General features: G+C 48.6%; 1 protein-coding gene across 10 annotated transcripts in view; it reads left to right on the top strand.

The window, feature by feature from the left end:
• Cux1 (cut like homeobox 1) overlaps window positions 1-18010 on the top strand; it is a 316806-nt gene that overhangs the window by 173986 nt on the left and 124810 nt on the right. For all 10 annotated transcript variants that reach the window (XM_047533876.1, XM_047533875.1, XM_047533874.1 and 7 more), the window contains exon 5: window positions 17157-17294. In XM_047533876.1, the coding sequence (XP_047389832.1) occupies window positions 17157-17294 (138 nt within the window). The remainder of the gene's footprint in view (window positions 1-17156; window positions 17295-18010) is intronic.

The following is an 18010-nucleotide window of genomic DNA, read 5'->3' as shown; positions in this document are numbered from 1 at the left end:
CCAGCACCTGGGGCACGGCAGGTGCGGCATGGCGAACAGCCCCACCTAAAGTGGGCACCTGCACCCGCCCCGCCTGGCCAACGGAAGGTGTCCTCTTCAGCTCGCCTCTCAAGTGAGGGGGCACTTGGTTGCCAGTCCTGGACATTCCACCCAGAATGTGTCTTGCGCCATTTCTTCTCTCCATCCCAGCTCCTCCCCTGCCCTGCGGTTCAGGCCAACACCTGAGTCTTTCTGCCCTCCCACCATTCCCCGCGGGCCACTGCATCTCACCCGTCTCGCTCACACCTCCAGATTAATTTGTGGGAACACCACTTCCTGACACAGGTTTGCTCTGACCTCCCAGGTCTGGCTTCAACCCCTGTGTGTGTGTGTCTGTGTTGTCACACACACACACATTCTGAGCCCAAGACCCTGTGTGTATTCACTATTATAACTACATTCACATGCTGCATAAATGACATTTTGATCAGTGATGGGCCGCAACACTGGTGGCCCTGTGAGGATCGATTGCCAGGCGACATCCTGGCTGTCTTAGTTTGTGCACATACTCTCTGTCTTTTGTCCAGACTCTAAGGACACATTTCTCAGAGTGCATGCCCACGGACACTCAACCGTGCTTGTGCAGACTGCAACAGCGTGATCCGGTCCCTCATAAATATTTGTCAATCCAATGCATGAATTAATGGGCCAAGGTATTCCTTCCAGCGCACTCCTGAAATTGTTTGGTCTGGTGCTTCAACCGTTGGCCTTGAACCGTGCTCCACGGAGGGCCCACCCCAAGCCCAGCAGCTTGGAGTGTGCCCACTGAGAGGAAGCGAGACGTGTTGTCGCTTGCTTTAGCAGCCCTATAGCTCGCTGAGCCCCTGTTCCACCTTGGGGTGACTTGGTGAAGATCACATGCCCATGTGGATGTTCACGTGGCACCCAGCACAGGCTCATCCAGCTGGCTTGTGCCCTGCGAGGCCTTTGGTTCTGTGGCCAGTGCTCCATGTCCAGCATCTGTGTTCAGGTGAACAGCTGTCCTGCCGGTGTCCCACGTCCTAAGCCTGAGTTGGGATCTCCCTCTGCCCAGCCCACGCCCCTTCTGCCGCTTCCCCTTCTGTGGCCTGCTTGGCTGGTCACGGAGAGAAAGCTGAGCCATTGGCTCCTCTCTGTGCGTCTTCACATCCAAAATCCCCACCACAGTATTCCCAGCTTCTCTGTGGTACAACACTGAGCAACATTTAAGTACATGGTAGCATTGAGCCATCCTCATCCTGACAGTTAACGTAGTTGAGGTTGGCATTTCCATTCTTTGTCACTGGCCACCAGACATTCCTATTTCCTTAATCAATTTTGAGAATATTTTCACAGACATTTTTTAGAAATACCTCCTTTAGCCACACCACACTCTTCCTCGCAGTGCAATGACCTCGTCTCCCTGGTACCACTGGCAGCCAGTGAGGCTCCTGCCCTCAGGGCCCTCAGGATGAGCACGAGGCAGCAATCGCATGCAGGGTGCGGTGGCATACCTGCAGTTCAGTGACTCGGGAGGCTGAAGCAGGAGGATCGCTAGTCGAGTCCTGGGCAGCTTACCGAGAAACCCGTCTCAACACATAAAAGGGCAGGGGATGCAGCTCAGTGGTAAAGGGCCCTGGGTTCAATGCCCAGTGCTAGAAAAAAGCACATCACACAGTTTCTGAATTTTAGATGTGATAAGGCACAGCTGGCGAAACCCACCTGGGAGAGAGGTGGAGCAAGGGGCAGCCACTCTGGAGTGGGCACTGGCATGGCCCAGAGAGAGCTGCACCTGTGAGGAGCTGGTGTGCAGGCAGGACGTGGGAGGAGAGGCCCTCCGAGGCCACATGCCATGGGTCTGGACGCGACACTCGCCACAGTGGAGGGGCACCGTTGATCTCCTGCACAGGTGACCTGGCTGCAGGGAAGCCGGGCCTAGTAGGTTGGCTGAGGCTCTGGACACAGCAGAGAAACCGGCACCAGGTTTTAAGTGGGACCCGGCTTGATGGGAGCTGTGTATTGACGGGGTCATCCCCACGGCAGTCTGGACAGGAGGTTAGAAAGGGTGCAAGGTAACGTGGGAACTCCAGAGGGAGAGCCAGGGCGCTGGGTTCAGTGGCGGAGGTGAAGGTGGAGAGAAGAGGACAGACTGCAGCAGGTGTAGGCGGGAGATGTACTTGACTCTGCTCAGACTGGAAGTTAAGGACATTTGTTGGGACAGCTGTCTCAGGACGCAGCTAAGGCAGTGCTATTACCTCGTCCAAAGCATAGTACTTGTTGGCCAGGTTCTTCCTGCTTTCCAAAGTTAAAAGGAAGACCTGCAAACAATGTGGAGAACGCACCTCCCATTGCTAATTCTCTTCTCATCCCTCACTTGAACGTGACCTTTGCTGTCGGTGCCACACCCTGTTGTGGAAGGAGAGTTGCCATTGTACATCCTAACCCTAAAAGGCTCATCTGTCGGTTCTTCTCTGGAGCCTGCGTAGCATAATGCCTGCCATCGGCGTGTGCAGGTTACCGCGAACTTGCATATGCTTTACTTTATTTTAAGATACCTCTAATTGAGATTTATGTTTACAAACTTGCTAATGAGGAAGAGTATCATAGCTGTGTGCCAACATCATGACCAGTAGGATCCCTGGGGCAGGCAGGGCCCAATGTGGTGCATCCCCCTGCAGCGGGCTCCCTGATCAGGAGGCCAGCACCCTTCACGTCACACCATGTCTCTCAACACCAGTGACCCCTCATGTTCAAGGAGAGACCTGAGGTCACCTTCACGCTGACACTCAGCACCGCTTGCTAGCAGTCCATCACACAAGAGTGGCCGGCTTCGGGCAGTAGCAGAGTATTCCAAGCCTTTGAGACAATATTCCACAGTTAACATTTTAGGTAAAAATAGCCTCTATCTCTTACTGTCGTGATACAAGAAATGAATGTCTCTGCTCTTAAAGTGTGACCCTCTCAGCTGAAAATATTCTGGAGTGACCTCCTTTTAAAGGTTCTTGCATGGCTGGAATTTTACTGGGTTCTGAGCAGAATCACAGTGGCATGCATGCTCCACCAGCCATTAACCCCGCATAGGCGACTCGCCCTTGCTCCTGATAGCTTCAGATTTTGTACCATGAGTCCATATTTATTTCCAGAGTTGGGAGGGAGAAGCACAAATCAGAAAATAATCAACTTGCAATCCAAGTTTCTGAATAGCCCTTGTTAACGCATTATAGATTAGCATGTGGCCAGCTGACTTTTTGTAGGATACTTACAAATTTGTATAAGACACGGGTGACATTTCTGTCTCAGAAACGTCTCAGTGATGGTATTTTTTACCCTAGACAGGAGAGAAAGACGCAAAGTTGGCAGAGCTGCCACTGCATGTTGGTGCTGCAGATCGTGCCTGCTGCGTTTGGTCGCAAAGCTTGCTGGGAGAATCTCTGCAGTGTGCATTGCCACCTGACCTCTGCTGTGGCCCCTCGTAAGCATCACCTTGTTCCTGCAGGCACAAACCCTTGGCACACCAAAGACAGTGTCTGCAAGTGTTTCTTTTAAGATTCAAGTTTTAGGAAGCACATAACCAGTGATATAAAATATTCATCAACTCATGAAACACCACTTGGACCAGGGTGTCACCACTGACCGGACTTGTTTGATTTTTCAGCAGATTCTGACCTATGCTTCGGAGATGGAGATGGAGGTTTTCAGACGTCCTAAAAAATTTTACTTTTTTTCTTCCTTTTCAGTGGGGCTGGGGATGGAACCCAAGGCCTTGTGTGTGCTGGGCAAGTGCTCCGCCATTGAGCCACACCCCAGCCTGGGAAACCCTTTTTTATTAAAAGAGAACTGGCTAAGAAGAGTCCATTTGTAGGCCAGTGTGCTCCCAGAAGCTGCTCTAAGATGCCTGGTTCCTGGGTGCCCGTGGAGGTTTTTGATTTGCTTGTAGGAAAAGCTCTTCTCCCTGAGCGTATCCCCACTGGCCCAGCATTTGAGGATCCAGAAGTAGAGTGGAGTGTTGTTCCTATTGAGAACTGTTTTTTAATGCTCTTCTACAAGAATAAAATAGCAAGATGGTCCTTTGTGTGTATTACTTCCAGCGAGGACACAGTACAGGTTAAAATTAGAAAAACTCATTCCTTTCATTCCTCTTCCTTTCCTGTCCACCCCTTGCCCAGGGTCCCATAGTACAGCTGTGGGGGAAAGGTGATAAAGTCCTGGGACTGAGTTAGAAATACCCCTGGCTTGCATGCCCAGGTTGCAATCGGCGTGCCCCTTGGAGGCGCTCTCCCAGGCTACGGACTGGGGCCCCCCCAGCCTGATTCCAGAAGGGTGCTCCAGTCCGTGTATTCCAGGTCTCCTGGTGTTGGCAAACCAGGGTGGGTGGGTGCCCATGGCCCCTCCAGAGTGCTCTGGCTTGAGGGGCCTGTGACAGGCAGGATCCCCATGACAATGTCCAGTGTGCCTTCACAAGGCGTCTTCATTAAGAATCAGCCACAGGCGCCTGTACAACTGGATAGGAGGAGGACCTGGGCTGTGGGCGAGGAGGAGGCCTGGGGGTTGTTGTAGACGCTGGGCTGCCCCCTGCCTCACTTGGGGGTCCTGGCCCAGGGCAGGGCCTGAAGCCACCTCAGGGGACAAGGGACGGTCATGCTTCGCCCCAGCACCTGGGGAATTGGAAACCAGATGGAGAAGCCTGGACACCCTCCTTGACCAGATCAGCACCCTCACCGGGGCCCCAGCTTTCCCGCCTCATGTGCACCGTGTCGCAGGCCGAGGGAGGGAGAGCAGCAGGGCAGGCGTTCGGCCACCACAGCTCCCGCGTGCTGCGCTCTCCAGGGCCATCCCTCTGCCCCTCCTGCCGGCCAGGCCTTGCTGGGGGGAGCACCCTTCTGGGGTGCCCGCGCAGAGGTGCACAGCTCGTCCCCCTGGGCCGTGGCCGGGTGGTCCTGGCACGCGGGTATCTAGACAGCTTTCATCAGTCCCTCATCAGCATGCTAATTGCTGTATGACTAATTATGCCCTGAATTCCAGTTGATTTTCTTAATGAGACAGCTGGGTTAATTATGTAATCGTATGATTACATTAGCCTAGAGTGCCCTGGCGAAAAGTAGCGTCTGCTGCGCTGTGATGTCATCAGCTGGGTGGGCTCAGAGGGGCACGTTCACCCGGCCGACGGCAGGGCGGCCCTGCTGCCCCAGGGCGCTCTGTGCAGACATGGCCTTGGGTCTGTGGAGATGGGAGGGGGCTTTTCAGTCCACACATCATGAGGCCGAGCCCTTGACAGCCCAGAGCCAGGCCTTCCAGGGACGGTCAGTGGCACTCATCCGTGCAGTGGCTTAGGCTGCACCTGACAGGCAGTCTGTGGGTTAGTCCTGGTGATGCAGCCTCCAGGAGTGTCCCCATCCAAGCCCTTCCTGTCACAGGCTGCCACTGTTCCTGTCCTGCCTGGTGCACCTGCCCTCTGTCTTGGCCGGGCAGCCAGACCAGTCTGGCCAGGTCACTGGTCTCCAAACTGCTTTTGCTCAAGAATAGAAATGTTTGGTTTTGCAGCCGGGTCTGTTCTCATGTCCTCATGACACGCTTGTGTAGTTACAGCCATGTGTTAGCACGTTGCAAACCAGTCTAAATAGAGCAAAAGGCCGTGCTGACAGGTGAAAGGGAATTAAAATTATTTTATTAGCAATATAAGAGGCTTTGTAGCTCTCTGAAAATTATACATGTGTGTGTGCATTTTGTTGGGGGATTGGTTGGTGGTGCTGGGGATCAAGCCCAGGACCTGGAGCATGCTGAGCGAGTTTCTCTACCACTGAGCTACATCCCCAGCCCTGAAAATTACACTTTGACGTCACCTTGATGGAGGTATGATTCACATGCAGTAGATGTGCTCGTTTCAGGGTTGTAGTGTGATGCTGTGGGACCCTCACAATCCAGATATAGGACAGGTCTGTCATCTCTCAAGTTCCCTTATAATCTCAAACCCCAGCAACCTGTGATCATCTTTCTGTTAGCCTGGACGAGATTTGTCATTCCTGGAGCTTCATGAAATGGAATCAGTGTATGCAGATGCTCCCGACTCGTGATGGGGTGGGCCCCAAAACCCCATCAAGGTCGAAAATACCTGAAGTGGAGAGTGCGTGACCACAGCTGGCCTGCCGAGCCGCAGGCCAGGGGGTCCCCTCCTGCCCCCGGCTGGCCCGGAGCTGCAGCTGGCGGGTGTCGGGCGGTACAGCCTGTGCTCGGCCTGGCTCTCACCACCAGGGCGCGGACTTTCCTCCCTGCTGCCGCGAGCTTGTCTGCCATCTGCACGTGCGGTGTTTGCTTGTCCATCCCCCTTGTTCCAGGTTTGTGGTTCTTACAAATCAGTGCAGGGTAAACATTCAGGGTGGTCACATGGACCTCTCTCGTTCCTTCCAGGCGGGTGCCCTGCTCACAGGGCAGTTGCACACTTAGCTTGTAAGAGATGCCAGGCTGGGCTGGGCCGTGGCCCCGCCTAATCTCAGTTACTGGGGAGGCTGAGGCAGGAGGATCGCAAGTTCAAAGCCAGCTTCAGCAACTTAGCAAGACCCTGCCCCAAAATACAATTTTCAGAAGGGCTGGGCTATGGCTCCGTGGTAGAGCACCCTGCGTTCAGTCCCAGCACCACCAGGAGAAGGAGAAGGGAAAAGACGGCACGTTGTTTTCCAGAGCACGTTCCACTTCTGCTCCTCTTCACCTTTCCACGGTGTCGCTGGATGTTAGACATCTAGTGAGCCCACTTCATTTCGGTTTTAATTTGTATTCTCCTAATGATGAATGATGCTGAATATTTTCCCATGTGCTTTTTGGTCATTCATAGATCTTCATTGAGAACCTCTTTAGTCTTTTGCCCATTTTAAAAGAGTTGTTGTATTCGGTTGTAAATTTTTAATATACTACATAGAAACCTGCTATCAGGTATATTTTTGCATATATTCTCAGTCTGTTGTCATTTAAAGAGAAGTTTTTTTAATAGGTTCTTTTTTTAGTTGTAGATGGACACAGTATTTTTATTTATTATTTTTATGTGGTGCTGAGGATCGAACCCAATGCCTCACATGTGCGAGGCAAGCACTCTACCACTGAGCTACTAAATAAATTTTTTTCTCTCTCTCATTTTTTGTTTTAAGGAATGATTGCCTACCCCAAGGTCATGGTCATTTTTTCCCTCTGCTTGTGATGTTTTCTGAGTTAGCTTTGTATGTGGTGTGAGGTCAGAGTGGTGGACTGTGCGCGTCCCCTGGACCCTGCATTGCCTCTCTGGTCTGTACATCTGTCCTTCTGCAGCATCACACGGTACTGTTCACTGTGACTTTCCAGTCTGTTCTAAATCAGGTAACAAAAGTTCTTCATCTTTGATGGTCTTTTTCAAATTTGTTTTGGCTACTACCCGAGTGTCTGGACTCTTGATCCAGCCTATCGGTGTCTGCAGACACACCTTCCTCTATGTTGATCAGGAATCCACCATTTTTGTAGACCAGCTGGAGGAAAATTGGGAACACCATGGAACCTTCCAACCCAAACGTGGTTGTATATATTTAGGTCACCTTCAGTTTCTCTCAGTTTGACAGTGCATACCGGGTATGCTGTGTTCAGCTTACACCTCCATAGGGCATGCTCTTGAACACTGGATAGAAATGGCATTTTCTTTATACATTTATTTTTCAATTGCTTGTTGCCTTTATATGGACATATAATTAATTTTTGCATAATATCATCTCTCTCACCTTTCTGTACTCATTCCAGAAGTTTGTGGAAGTTTTACATTTTCCCTAGGATGTTCTTTCTGGAATGTTCCATCTACCCTTGAAGAGAAATAACCTTTTATGGTTGTTGAGTGGCGTGTTTTGTAAACCTCAGGTTCAATGGGTCAAAGTCTTGTTCTGGCTTCTGCATCCCATCTTTCTGTGGGGTTCCCTCTCTGGTTGTGTGTGTTCATTCCCTTTTCTTGCTTTTGCACTGGCTCCTGAGTGCAGCGTGGGGGCAGAGTGCTCCCCACGTGGGAGGAGGGCTCCGATCTCCCTAGGAAGCATCATCTGAGCTGCAGATTTTCTTCTGGAATCCCTTCATGGACTGAGGAAACCCTTCTATTCCTCGCTTCCTGAGGGTTTTTCTCATGAGGTGGTATCATTGAACCTTTATATTTTTTCCCTGTATCTATGATATCATGTAATTTTTCTCCTTTATTCTGTTAATATGGTGATGTAGTTTGATTTTCAAATGTTAAACCAACCTTGCATTGCTGGGATAAATCCTACTTGGTTATGATATTACACTTTGTAAATTTTGCTGGATTTAATTTGCTAAAATTTGTTAAGGATTTTTGCCTTTAAATTCATGAGGAATGTAAAACTGTAGTTTTACAGGTTTTTTTTTCCCTTTATTGCCTTTATTGACCAGGAAGCTCTAGACTTGTGAAATGCGCTGGGATGTGCTATGCACTCTTGCCCGTGCCCGCATTGCTGAAACATGGCATTTCTGTTATTTCCTTGAAAACTACTTCAACAGAAGCCATTTAGGCCTCGGATTTTGTTGCAACATTTTTAATTTCAAATTTATCTTCATTAGCAAGTATAGGACCATTATTGCTAATATATAAGACTAACACATTTTTTATTTCTTCTTGAGTCAGTTTTGATAAATGGGAAATTTTTAAAATTTTCACCTAGATTAGCAAATGTATTTGGCATCATGTTGATTATCATATCTTGTCATCTTTATCTATGGGATGTGTGTTGATGTCCCTTTTTTCATTTCCTGCTCTTGGGATCCGTGACTCCTCATTTTTTCCCTTGATTGGCCTGGCTAGAAGCTCTTGCCAGCCATGGTGGTGCATGCCTGTAATCCCAGCTTCTCAGGAAGCTGAGACAAGGAAGATCACAAGTTTGAGGCCAAACTGGGCCAAAATACCAAGGCCCTGTCTCAATTTATTTTTATTTTATTTTTTTTGTAAAGGGCTGGCAATGTGGCTCAGAGTCAGAATGCTTCTGGGTTCAGTCACAGTACAGAATCAAATTCTGTTATGTTCATGTGTAAATCTGGCACAGTGAATCCAACTGTTGTGTAGGATTATAATGCACCAATTTTAAAAAGTCAAACTCAACATGCAGAAACTCTGCTACTGTTTGCACTGATTTCTCTCTTTCCCTTTTCAACCCTACTGCTTTCTTTTCCTGTTTGCTCATATCTACTTACTTTGGGTTTAATTTGCTTTTCCCCACCCACCCCACAGTTCTGGGATGGAACCCAGGGGCTCATACATGCTAGGCAGAGCTCTAACACTGAGCCGCATCCCCAGCCCTTTTTATTTTATTTTGTGACAGGGTCTTGCTCAGTTGCTGAGCCTGCCCTTGAATTACAACTCCTCCTGCCTCAGCCTCCCATATTTCTGAGATTACAGGTGATTGCCACCGTGCCCAGCTTTTTAATTTTTCTCTTAAAGTGGAGTCTTTGGGACATTCTTTTATTCCATTGTGATCAGAGAATATGCTCTGTAGGAATTTTGATCAAAACTTGTTTTATAATTTTTCTTTGTTAGTACTCTGTGTTTTGTAGGTGTTGGGGGGGGACGGTTCTCTCAAAGGCCAAGTTGCTGGAGGGTTACGAGTCTTTCGTATCCAGGATGATTTTGTGTCTGATTGTGTTATCAGCTGATGGGAAAGGAGTTTTGTGGACTTCGCTTTTTTCCTATCATTTCCATCAGCTTTAGGTTCATGGATTTTGAAGCTTTGTTTGGAGGCGTCGTTACCTTAGGATTCTATGTCTTCTCATCCTTCTGGGTCTTCTGGGTTTATACGGGGATCATCATTCCTGGTAGTTTTCCTGGTTCTGAAGTTTCTGTGTCAGATTTCCTTAAGAGGCACTCCAGCTTTCTTTTGATTTGTGTTTTCGTGTTGCGTCTGTTTCTAACCTTTACCGTTACCCCATGTCTTCACATTTGTGTCACATCTCTTGTAAATAGTTATGCCCTGCCTTCCAGATCCACTCTGGCCGTCTGCCTCTCCCCTGGAAAGTTAAACATTGTCTTTCGAGGCTGAGGGGAAGTCTTCCATGCCACTCTTTGTGTTTGTCTCACCTGTCTTATTGTAGTTATGTTTTTCTTGCTTTGCTTTGTTTTTTAATGTTTTAGTTGTAGATGGACACTATACCTTTGTTTGTTTGTTTATTTGTAAGTGGTGCCAAGGACCCAGAATGTCACAGGTGGCTCAACCACGAGCCACAGCCCAGCCCCTTCTGCTTTCTTTTGATAGAGTCCTTTTTGATTTTATCTCGCCATTTACTGTATTAGCTGTAACACTTTTTTAATCTGAGTGAATACGTGAAGGCACAGACTAGCCATGTTTAACTTACCACATTATTTCTTAAAATATCTCACCCCTTCACGTGCAGCGTAAGAACTGCACAATGGACTTTCATTTGCTCCCTCTCTCTTTGACTATTGGTACTCATTTTACTTTTACATTTCTTACAAACCTACAATACAATATCACTACTTTTACTTTAGCCAACTATCTCTTAAGAAAATTAAAGTGAGAAGTAGTACTTTATTTTTACCCATGTATTTACTATTTCTGGTGTGGTTTGTGCCTTTGTGGAGATCCAGATTCCCACCTGGCCTCATTTCTCAGGCTACAGAATTCTTTTAAAGTTTTTATGGTGAGGTGCACTGGCAGTGAATTCCGTCCACCTTTGTTCAGCTTGGAAAAAGAAATCTTGACCTTGCCCTAACATTTTAAAGGATATTTTTGTTGGGTATAAAATTGCTGGTGGTTTTTGTTCTTGTAACTCTTTCTGACAGATGTCCAACTATTTTTATCTTTCTTTTCCTGAACATAATTAATCATCTTTTCTCTGCTTGACAAGATTTTAGGTTTTTATTCTTGTTTTTAGCAATTCAGTTGTGCATATTGGCATTTACTCTTCTATTCAAACAGTTTGAATAATTGTCTGAATTCACTGTTTTTTTTTTTTTCTACCTACAGTACCTATTGTGTTGGTAAGTTAATTTAATGAATTTTTAAAATTCAGGTTTTGCATTTTAAGCTTTAAAATTCCATTTGATTCTTATTTGTCCTGTTTCTCCCCTTATTGTGTTCATATTTTTATTTAAATCCTTGGCCATGCTTATAACAACTGTTCTAGTCTTTGTCTCCAAAATCTAGATTGAGTACTTTATTTTACCTCCCCAGTTACATTGTTAGCTATAACTCTGGATTGAATTTTAGTGGTTCCTTTAGGGTGATTGGATTTGTATTTTTGCAACTTGTGTACCAATTAGGAAAATGTATTTGTTGAAACTCAACTGATAAATTTTTAGTTTCCCTGATACTCAATTTTGCTTTCTTAACTATTCAGAAGCTGTTGCACTTTTATCTTAATAACAAATGGTTTGAAAACTTCTTTTGGCGAATATTAGTTTGTTTCCATTCCCTCATTTCTGGTTCTGTTTTTACTAACCTATTTCCCCCATTTATTTTCCTGTTTTTCTGCATGTCTAGTAATTTTCAGTAGGATGTTGGACATTGTCTGTATTTTATTATCTCTTAATAAGAGTGTTAAAGTTTGGATTGGGAGTTAAATTAATTGCAGGTTGGCTTGATTGTTCTGAGGCGTGTTTTTAGCTTTATGTTGGTTCTGGACTACCCTTTGTTAGTTAAGCCCTGCATTCTAGGGAGGCCCTAGAATGGTATCTTTACTGAATCTGGAATCATGACCAAGCCTCTCCTCTTTGGCTGTGTTTTTTTTTTTTTTTTTTTTTTGGTGCTGGGGATCGAACCCAGGGCCTTGTGTATGCAAGGCAAGCACTCTACTGACTGAGCTATCTCCCCAGCCCCCTCTTTGGCTGTTTTTAACTCAGCAGTCTCCCAAACCTCAAATTCAGGAAGATTTCGGCTTAGACTTTCCTGTGGTTCTCTGCTCAGCCTCATGGATTTCACCCTAGGCATGTGCACCTTCGCTTTAGGCTCTACATTATCCCTCTGCAAATTCCTGTAGCTCTGTGTACATGTCCTGCTTTCTCAGTGTTGGGCCCTGCATGTTCCAGCCTTGCAATCTTCCAAACTACTATGTCTCTTGATCCAGAAAGGTCATGCTGGGTTTTGCTTGGGTCCCCTCCCTGAGCAGCTGTTCACAGAGCACTTCCTGGCAGACAGCTGGGTGACTGAGGGCTCACCCTGCCCACTTCTCTTCACTCAGGCCTCTATCCTGCTCTGCTGGTCATGTTCTTTTCTGTGTTTTGCCTGGTGTTCTAGTTGTTCATGGCCAGAGGGCAAGTCCAGTGCTAGGAATCTATCGTGACTAGAAACGGAAGTCTCCAAGTTTTGATAATTTTGATACTTGGTTTTAATCACTGTTACAAATGCCTGGAAAAGATAACTCCCAAAGATTCATAGATCCAAACCAAAGAAGGTCATCATTGGTTTTCATTACAACTTAATTTGTATTTTCAAAACCTGTATACCAATTAGGAAAAGTTATTTGTTGAAACTCTTAAATTTTCATTTTCCCTGATACTCAATTTTTATTGCTAGCTAGTAAGAAGCTGTTGCAATTTTATATTAGTAACAAATGGTTTGAAGCCTCCCTTGGCAGAAGTGTAGTCAGGTGTGAGTTGGTAGATAATAGGTGGCACTTACTGAGTGCTAAGCACTCACATGTGTGGCAGTTGTCCACATGAGTCCTCACAGGGGCCTCATGATATAGCACAGTTACTGTGCCCAGTTTACAGAAGAAGCAGCGAAACTGCACAGAGGTGGCTTGTCAGGGATACACACCGGTAAGTCCAGCCCCCATGCTAAACCACTGCTCTGCACTCCCCCTGCGCTGCATGGGCCATGGAGACTTTTGGTAGGGGATGATGTTGCCTTTTCACACAGGTACACGTGGTGATGGGGGCATTTCCAAAGTCGACTTTAAAACGTTGTCACTCTAGCATGAGTTTCTTTCAAGAAGTAATTTTTTCCCACCAAGTATTAAAGTATCATTTTTACTTCAAAGACGTCGATTGTGTGTTAATATTTTTGTCATTGTCAGGCAATGTGACATTGTCACTGATGTGACAACCATTTGCAATCAAAGAACAGGGTAGCTAATTTGGAGCACTTGGCTCTTGTTAAAGAAAACTATAGAGCTCATCATTAAGCTTCACTGCTCTGCCAGTGGAAAGCCGGCAGACCCTTGTGTGGTGTGAAGTCCTGCAGCGGTCTGCCCGTGCCCGGTGCCTCATGCCTGCAGGCCAGCCTCTTCTGACGGTCTCCCAGCAGTGGAGGTGATCCCCACCTGGGCCTCTGGCTCATTAGACCTTGTAGTTTTGGTTCTAGGATGCAGTTTGCTACTTCTGCACATCTTCTATTTCTCTCCTCATTGTGTTCATATTTTTCTTTAACTCCTCGTTCACAGGACCTTGCTACCACTTTTCCTGTATCACTCTCTTCACAGCAGCCACCCTGGCTCCCTCTGTGCCTTGACTATGGCACACTCGCTCACCACTGGGCCTTTGCACTGGCTACTGCCTCTGCTTAGTGTGAATCTTCAGCAAGCTCCTCCTCGGTACCAGTTGTCCCTCCCAGCTCACCTCTTCAGAGCCTTCCTGCCCCTGCCCCCATCTAGGACCCCCCTCCTCTAGACTCCCCTCCCCGGGGGATTTGAGTCCAGATTTGTTCCCTTTCTGCACACCTGTTAGTACCTGAAGGCATTCTGTCTTGTTGAATTTTGCTTCCTGTCTTTCACTTCACTAGGATGTTCGAGCTTCCCTGCCCCCAAGGTGGGACCCAGAACCTCGCACATGCTGAGCACATGCCCTACCACTGAGCTGCACCCCTGGCCTCCAGGATAGATCTGCTCCCCACCACGTCCCCCTTGGCAGCCAGGACAGTGCTGACATCATGGGATGCACACCAGCTGCTGGCCGCAAACTGAGTGCTCCATACTCCCTGCCCCCCTGCCTACTGCATCTGAACCCACAGCCTCCGTGGGTCCAAGTTCTCTGTGCCCAGGTGATGCCTCTTCCTCGAAGGACCCTGGCCTTCAGAGGGGCATTCTTGCTTTGCCTTTGCTCCTTTCGCACCTGATATACCTGCTGTGAGGCTGTCCCAGAGCCTAACCCAGGCCTTGCCCAGAGCAGAGAGTCGCTTAGGAAATACTTGTTAAATTAGTACTTGAAGAGACAGTGTAATTGAGATGACTGCTGGCTCGGGGAGCAGAATTCTTAATTAGAGTTTTGCGTGCCTGTTTGCCTGGCCAGCTTCGTTCCGCTCCTGTCCCTGGGGGAGATGCCAGCACCTGACATTGTAGGGCCCTCCCCCAACCTCTGCCTGTGATGGCAGAATCAATGAAATCATGGTCCCTGTCCTTGGCAAAAGGTGCTGAATAAGTAGGTGGAGGCCTTGCTGTTGTTTGTTATAATTATGTTCTTTGAGACCCACTGTGTTGCGTAATGGGCTACACAGAAGCTCAGAGTGTCTTAGAAATTATTAGATGATTGTAAAACACTTTGCAAGTTCATCACATCGGGCGGATGGAGCTGATGGCAAACCGTGTTGAACTGGAGGCGGGAAGACGGGCCTGTGGGATTCTGTGTTTCTCTGTTACAGACGGGTGTTCTCTTGCCTCCTCTGGACAATTCCTAACCAAGCTACTGCGACTGGAGGCTTCTGACGTGCAGTAGAAGACCTAACAATACTTCTGAGGGGTTTAGATGGCATTGGAAATCATTAACGAGACAAAAAGCTGTGATTTCCCCAGATTAACATGCAGGTTGGGGTTTGGCATGCCGAAATTCATTGTTTTGGTCTCCAGCCCAAACATGCTAGAGTCATTATATTGTCATGTGGTAATTAGCTGTTCTCTAATACAAGTAATAAAAATTAAGCCTAAGAGGTACTTTAGCAATGCCTTTCACATATCCCAAAACAATATTCAGATACTGTCGGCATTTAGTCATTCAGCTACAGTAAAGTTTGGAGCTGAGCACACGGAGGTGTTTGAACATTCGGTTCGTTCCTTACCCTGTGACCATATTTGCCACTCAGGCATTAACCTCTAATAGTGTTCAATTAAATATAGATGCCATAATGAATAATGAGGAGATTGCCAGGATTTTCATTTACAGTACAATGCTCTGAAAATTCATCAGAAGATCTAGTTGCTATTCACTTGATCATGTGCGAGGTATTTTCATATGTCCCTGGATTCTTGGCTGAATTGCAGGAGAAGATATTTTTTCCTTTGGAGCAGACGTAGAGGGTCCCGACCTCTTAAAAAGAATGGGCTGGAAATGTTGATGGGAACCTTAGGGCAGGACTTGCAGTGCATGAACTTCGTTTTTTTAAATACGATTGGTCCTATAGTCGTTCGGGAAAGCCGCCCCAAGTGGCGTGGCTGGCACGTCCCAGGCTGGCCTGTTTTCCTTCTCACTGTCCTTCCCTGACTGGGGGTCAGTGCACATTGCAGTTCCAGGTGGAGGAGGCCAATTCCCCTGGCCACTTACCCGCGCCAGGCCATGGAGGTCGGGCAGGGGTGGCAAGGTTGACCTGGGCGACGCTGACATTTTTAAAAAGAAAGAAAAAAAAACCTCACCTGAAGTTTCCAAGAATGCCATTTTTCCTGTTATTGCTACTCCTGCTTAACAGAACCATCTCCCCAAAATAGCTTTTGAAATCTAATTTAGCATAAATATTTTAATGCTGATTAAAATAATAATGAAAAGCCATAAATGAGAAAGTGACACAGCCACAGACTCTGTGCACACGCAGGAGGAATGCCCAGCGGGCAGGGCTGTGCATGACCAGCAGCGCTGGGGTGGACCCCGCACTCGGCTCTACTGGCGGGGCTCCACACGGCCAGGGCCGGCTCGTGTAAACTCTGTAGGGACAGCGGCACCGCAGAGAGCTCCTGGCTCCTGCCGGACGCGCTTACTGAGGCATGGCGGACCCAGCCCTAGTTTCCAGGAACCAAGGGTGGTCTAAAAAATTAATGACTCTGGCATTTGAAAATTAAGTGAGCCCTTGAATATATACCCTTGTTGATCCACCAAGCTCGGTGTTTAGCATTCCTCCACAGGAGACTAAATCTCTGCAGCCGTCTCACAAGTGATACTGGCGCCCAAGCCAGAAAAAGTTCAATAATCTTTCCAAGCCCCGTGGACTTGGGTATTCTGCTCTGACAGCCTGAGAACCCTAAAGGAAGTGCCTCGCTGCTGCCCAGCAGGTGGATCATAATTGCCCCGTAGGCTGCAGAAGGAGCCAGGCGTGCTGAACTGACAGAACCACATCTAATGTCTGCCATCTTGTACTGTATCTGGGTTAAGCTGAAGGCCCAGAGTCAGCCTGTAAATTGCATGTCTGCGATCTCCAGTTTTAGACTAAAGTCCAGTGTTAAGTAAATGGATGGCAAGAGCACGTTCATTTGGCCACGAGACCTCACAGTCCTGGCCTGAATGGTGTTCTGCTCTTTATACCACAGTCAGGAGCTTGGGGGCCTCCTGCTATCTGGACACTGGTCTGTAGCAGGGTGTGCTGGGTCACCAGCTGTGCTTCAGTAGGGTCTGTCTTGGGATCAGCCACTGCTCTTCACTGGCTCTTCCCAGCCTCCATCAGTGAAGCAGGACAGCCAGGAGGAGGATCCTGTGCTGAGAGAGGGTGGCCTCTCACAGAGTCCAAGGGTTTCTCTCGTCCCTCCGTCAGCAGACCTGTGCCCACCGGCTAGCCTGGCCACTCTGGGCCAGCTCTCTACATCCTGGACCTTTAGTTCCATTTCTGTCCTATGTCTCTTTCCTGGTGTTGGGACACTTAGATGAGAAAGTGTCCCTTAATGTGTCCTGTGGTCCGTGCGCCCCTCTCAGAGTTCTTCCAGGTCCTCCAGGTTCAGCCGTGGTCTGGGGTGGTTTCCTGGGGCTCCTGCCTTCGCTGCCCACGTCTCCCTTGGTGTCAGATCGAAGAGTGAAAATCACTTCCGCACCACAGCGGGCCAGTGAACCCGCAGCCGCCCCACCTGTCCTCGCACCTGAGGGTCCTGGGGTGGGTGACACCTGCCCTGTCCCAGGCTGGAAGAGGACCGGCCCCGGGGGAGCCTGCGGGGGCTGCCCGGGCACCCTGGAGGCCTGCTCAAGCCTCTGCCTCCAGAGAAGGGCTCACGCGTGCTCTCCTCTCGTGCAGATCCCGTGCCAGCTCTGGACCTCGGGCAGCAGCTGCAGCTCAAGGTGCAGCGCCTGCACGACATCGAGACCGAGAACCAGAAGCTTAGGGAGACGCTCGAGGAGTACGGCAAGGAGTTCGCCCAAGTCAGGAACCAAGGTTGGCGCGGATGGGCCCCTGCCTGTCGTCCCTTCCCTGATTGCCTCCCATGCTATCGAGACCGGCTGTAGTTGTTACCACGCGGTGAAGCCAGGGTGGGGCAAGAAGCAGAGTCGTTAAAGAGAGCTAACGATGCCGCTTAGCCATTTAGGAGTCAGACTTCTCCTCTGCACAAAACTGCATGACTTTGTTGCCCTCAGACCAGGCTGATCAGGATTCTCTGAAAATTCCTCTCGCATATCATGTGATAGGATCTGCCTCTTAAAAGACTGATGTGTTGCCTCCGGGCGCCACCTGTCAGAGAGCCAGCTCATGATCAAAGGGTCACACACAGCAAGTCATTTAGTAATTGCTGCTGATCCATTTTGGCTGCAGACGAGACGCATCGTGCAGGCTGCTGCTTACGCACTGGCCTTCCGTGTCGGCCTCACCTACTTATTACCACTCTAATGAAAGAAAACAGCTCCTTGGTGTGGTTGCCCAACGTCAGCAAGGCAGAGGGGGCAGAGGGGGCCTCACTTTTCCATCAGGGAGGAACAAAGAGCCTGCACCTAAAACCCAGATGTGTGTGGAGCCCGGAGCCTCCTGGCGTCTGTGTCTTGGGGAATCCCAGCCCCTCTGCCGCAGTTGCAGGTTTTCCCAACTCCAAGTCACAGCAGCCTGACTGCTTCTGCCTGAGGGGCGAGGAGTCGGGGAGAGCAGCTCCCACCCCTCCA

The sequence above is a fragment of the Sciurus carolinensis genome, chromosome 18, assembly GCF_902686445.1.
Source record: "Sciurus carolinensis chromosome 18, mSciCar1.2, whole genome shotgun sequence".
Classification (NCBI taxonomy): Eukaryota; Metazoa; Chordata; class Mammalia; order Rodentia; family Sciuridae; genus Sciurus; species Sciurus carolinensis.
The sequence above is the reverse complement of the archived record's forward strand: the minus strand, read 5'-3'. Positions and strand labels throughout refer to the sequence as shown.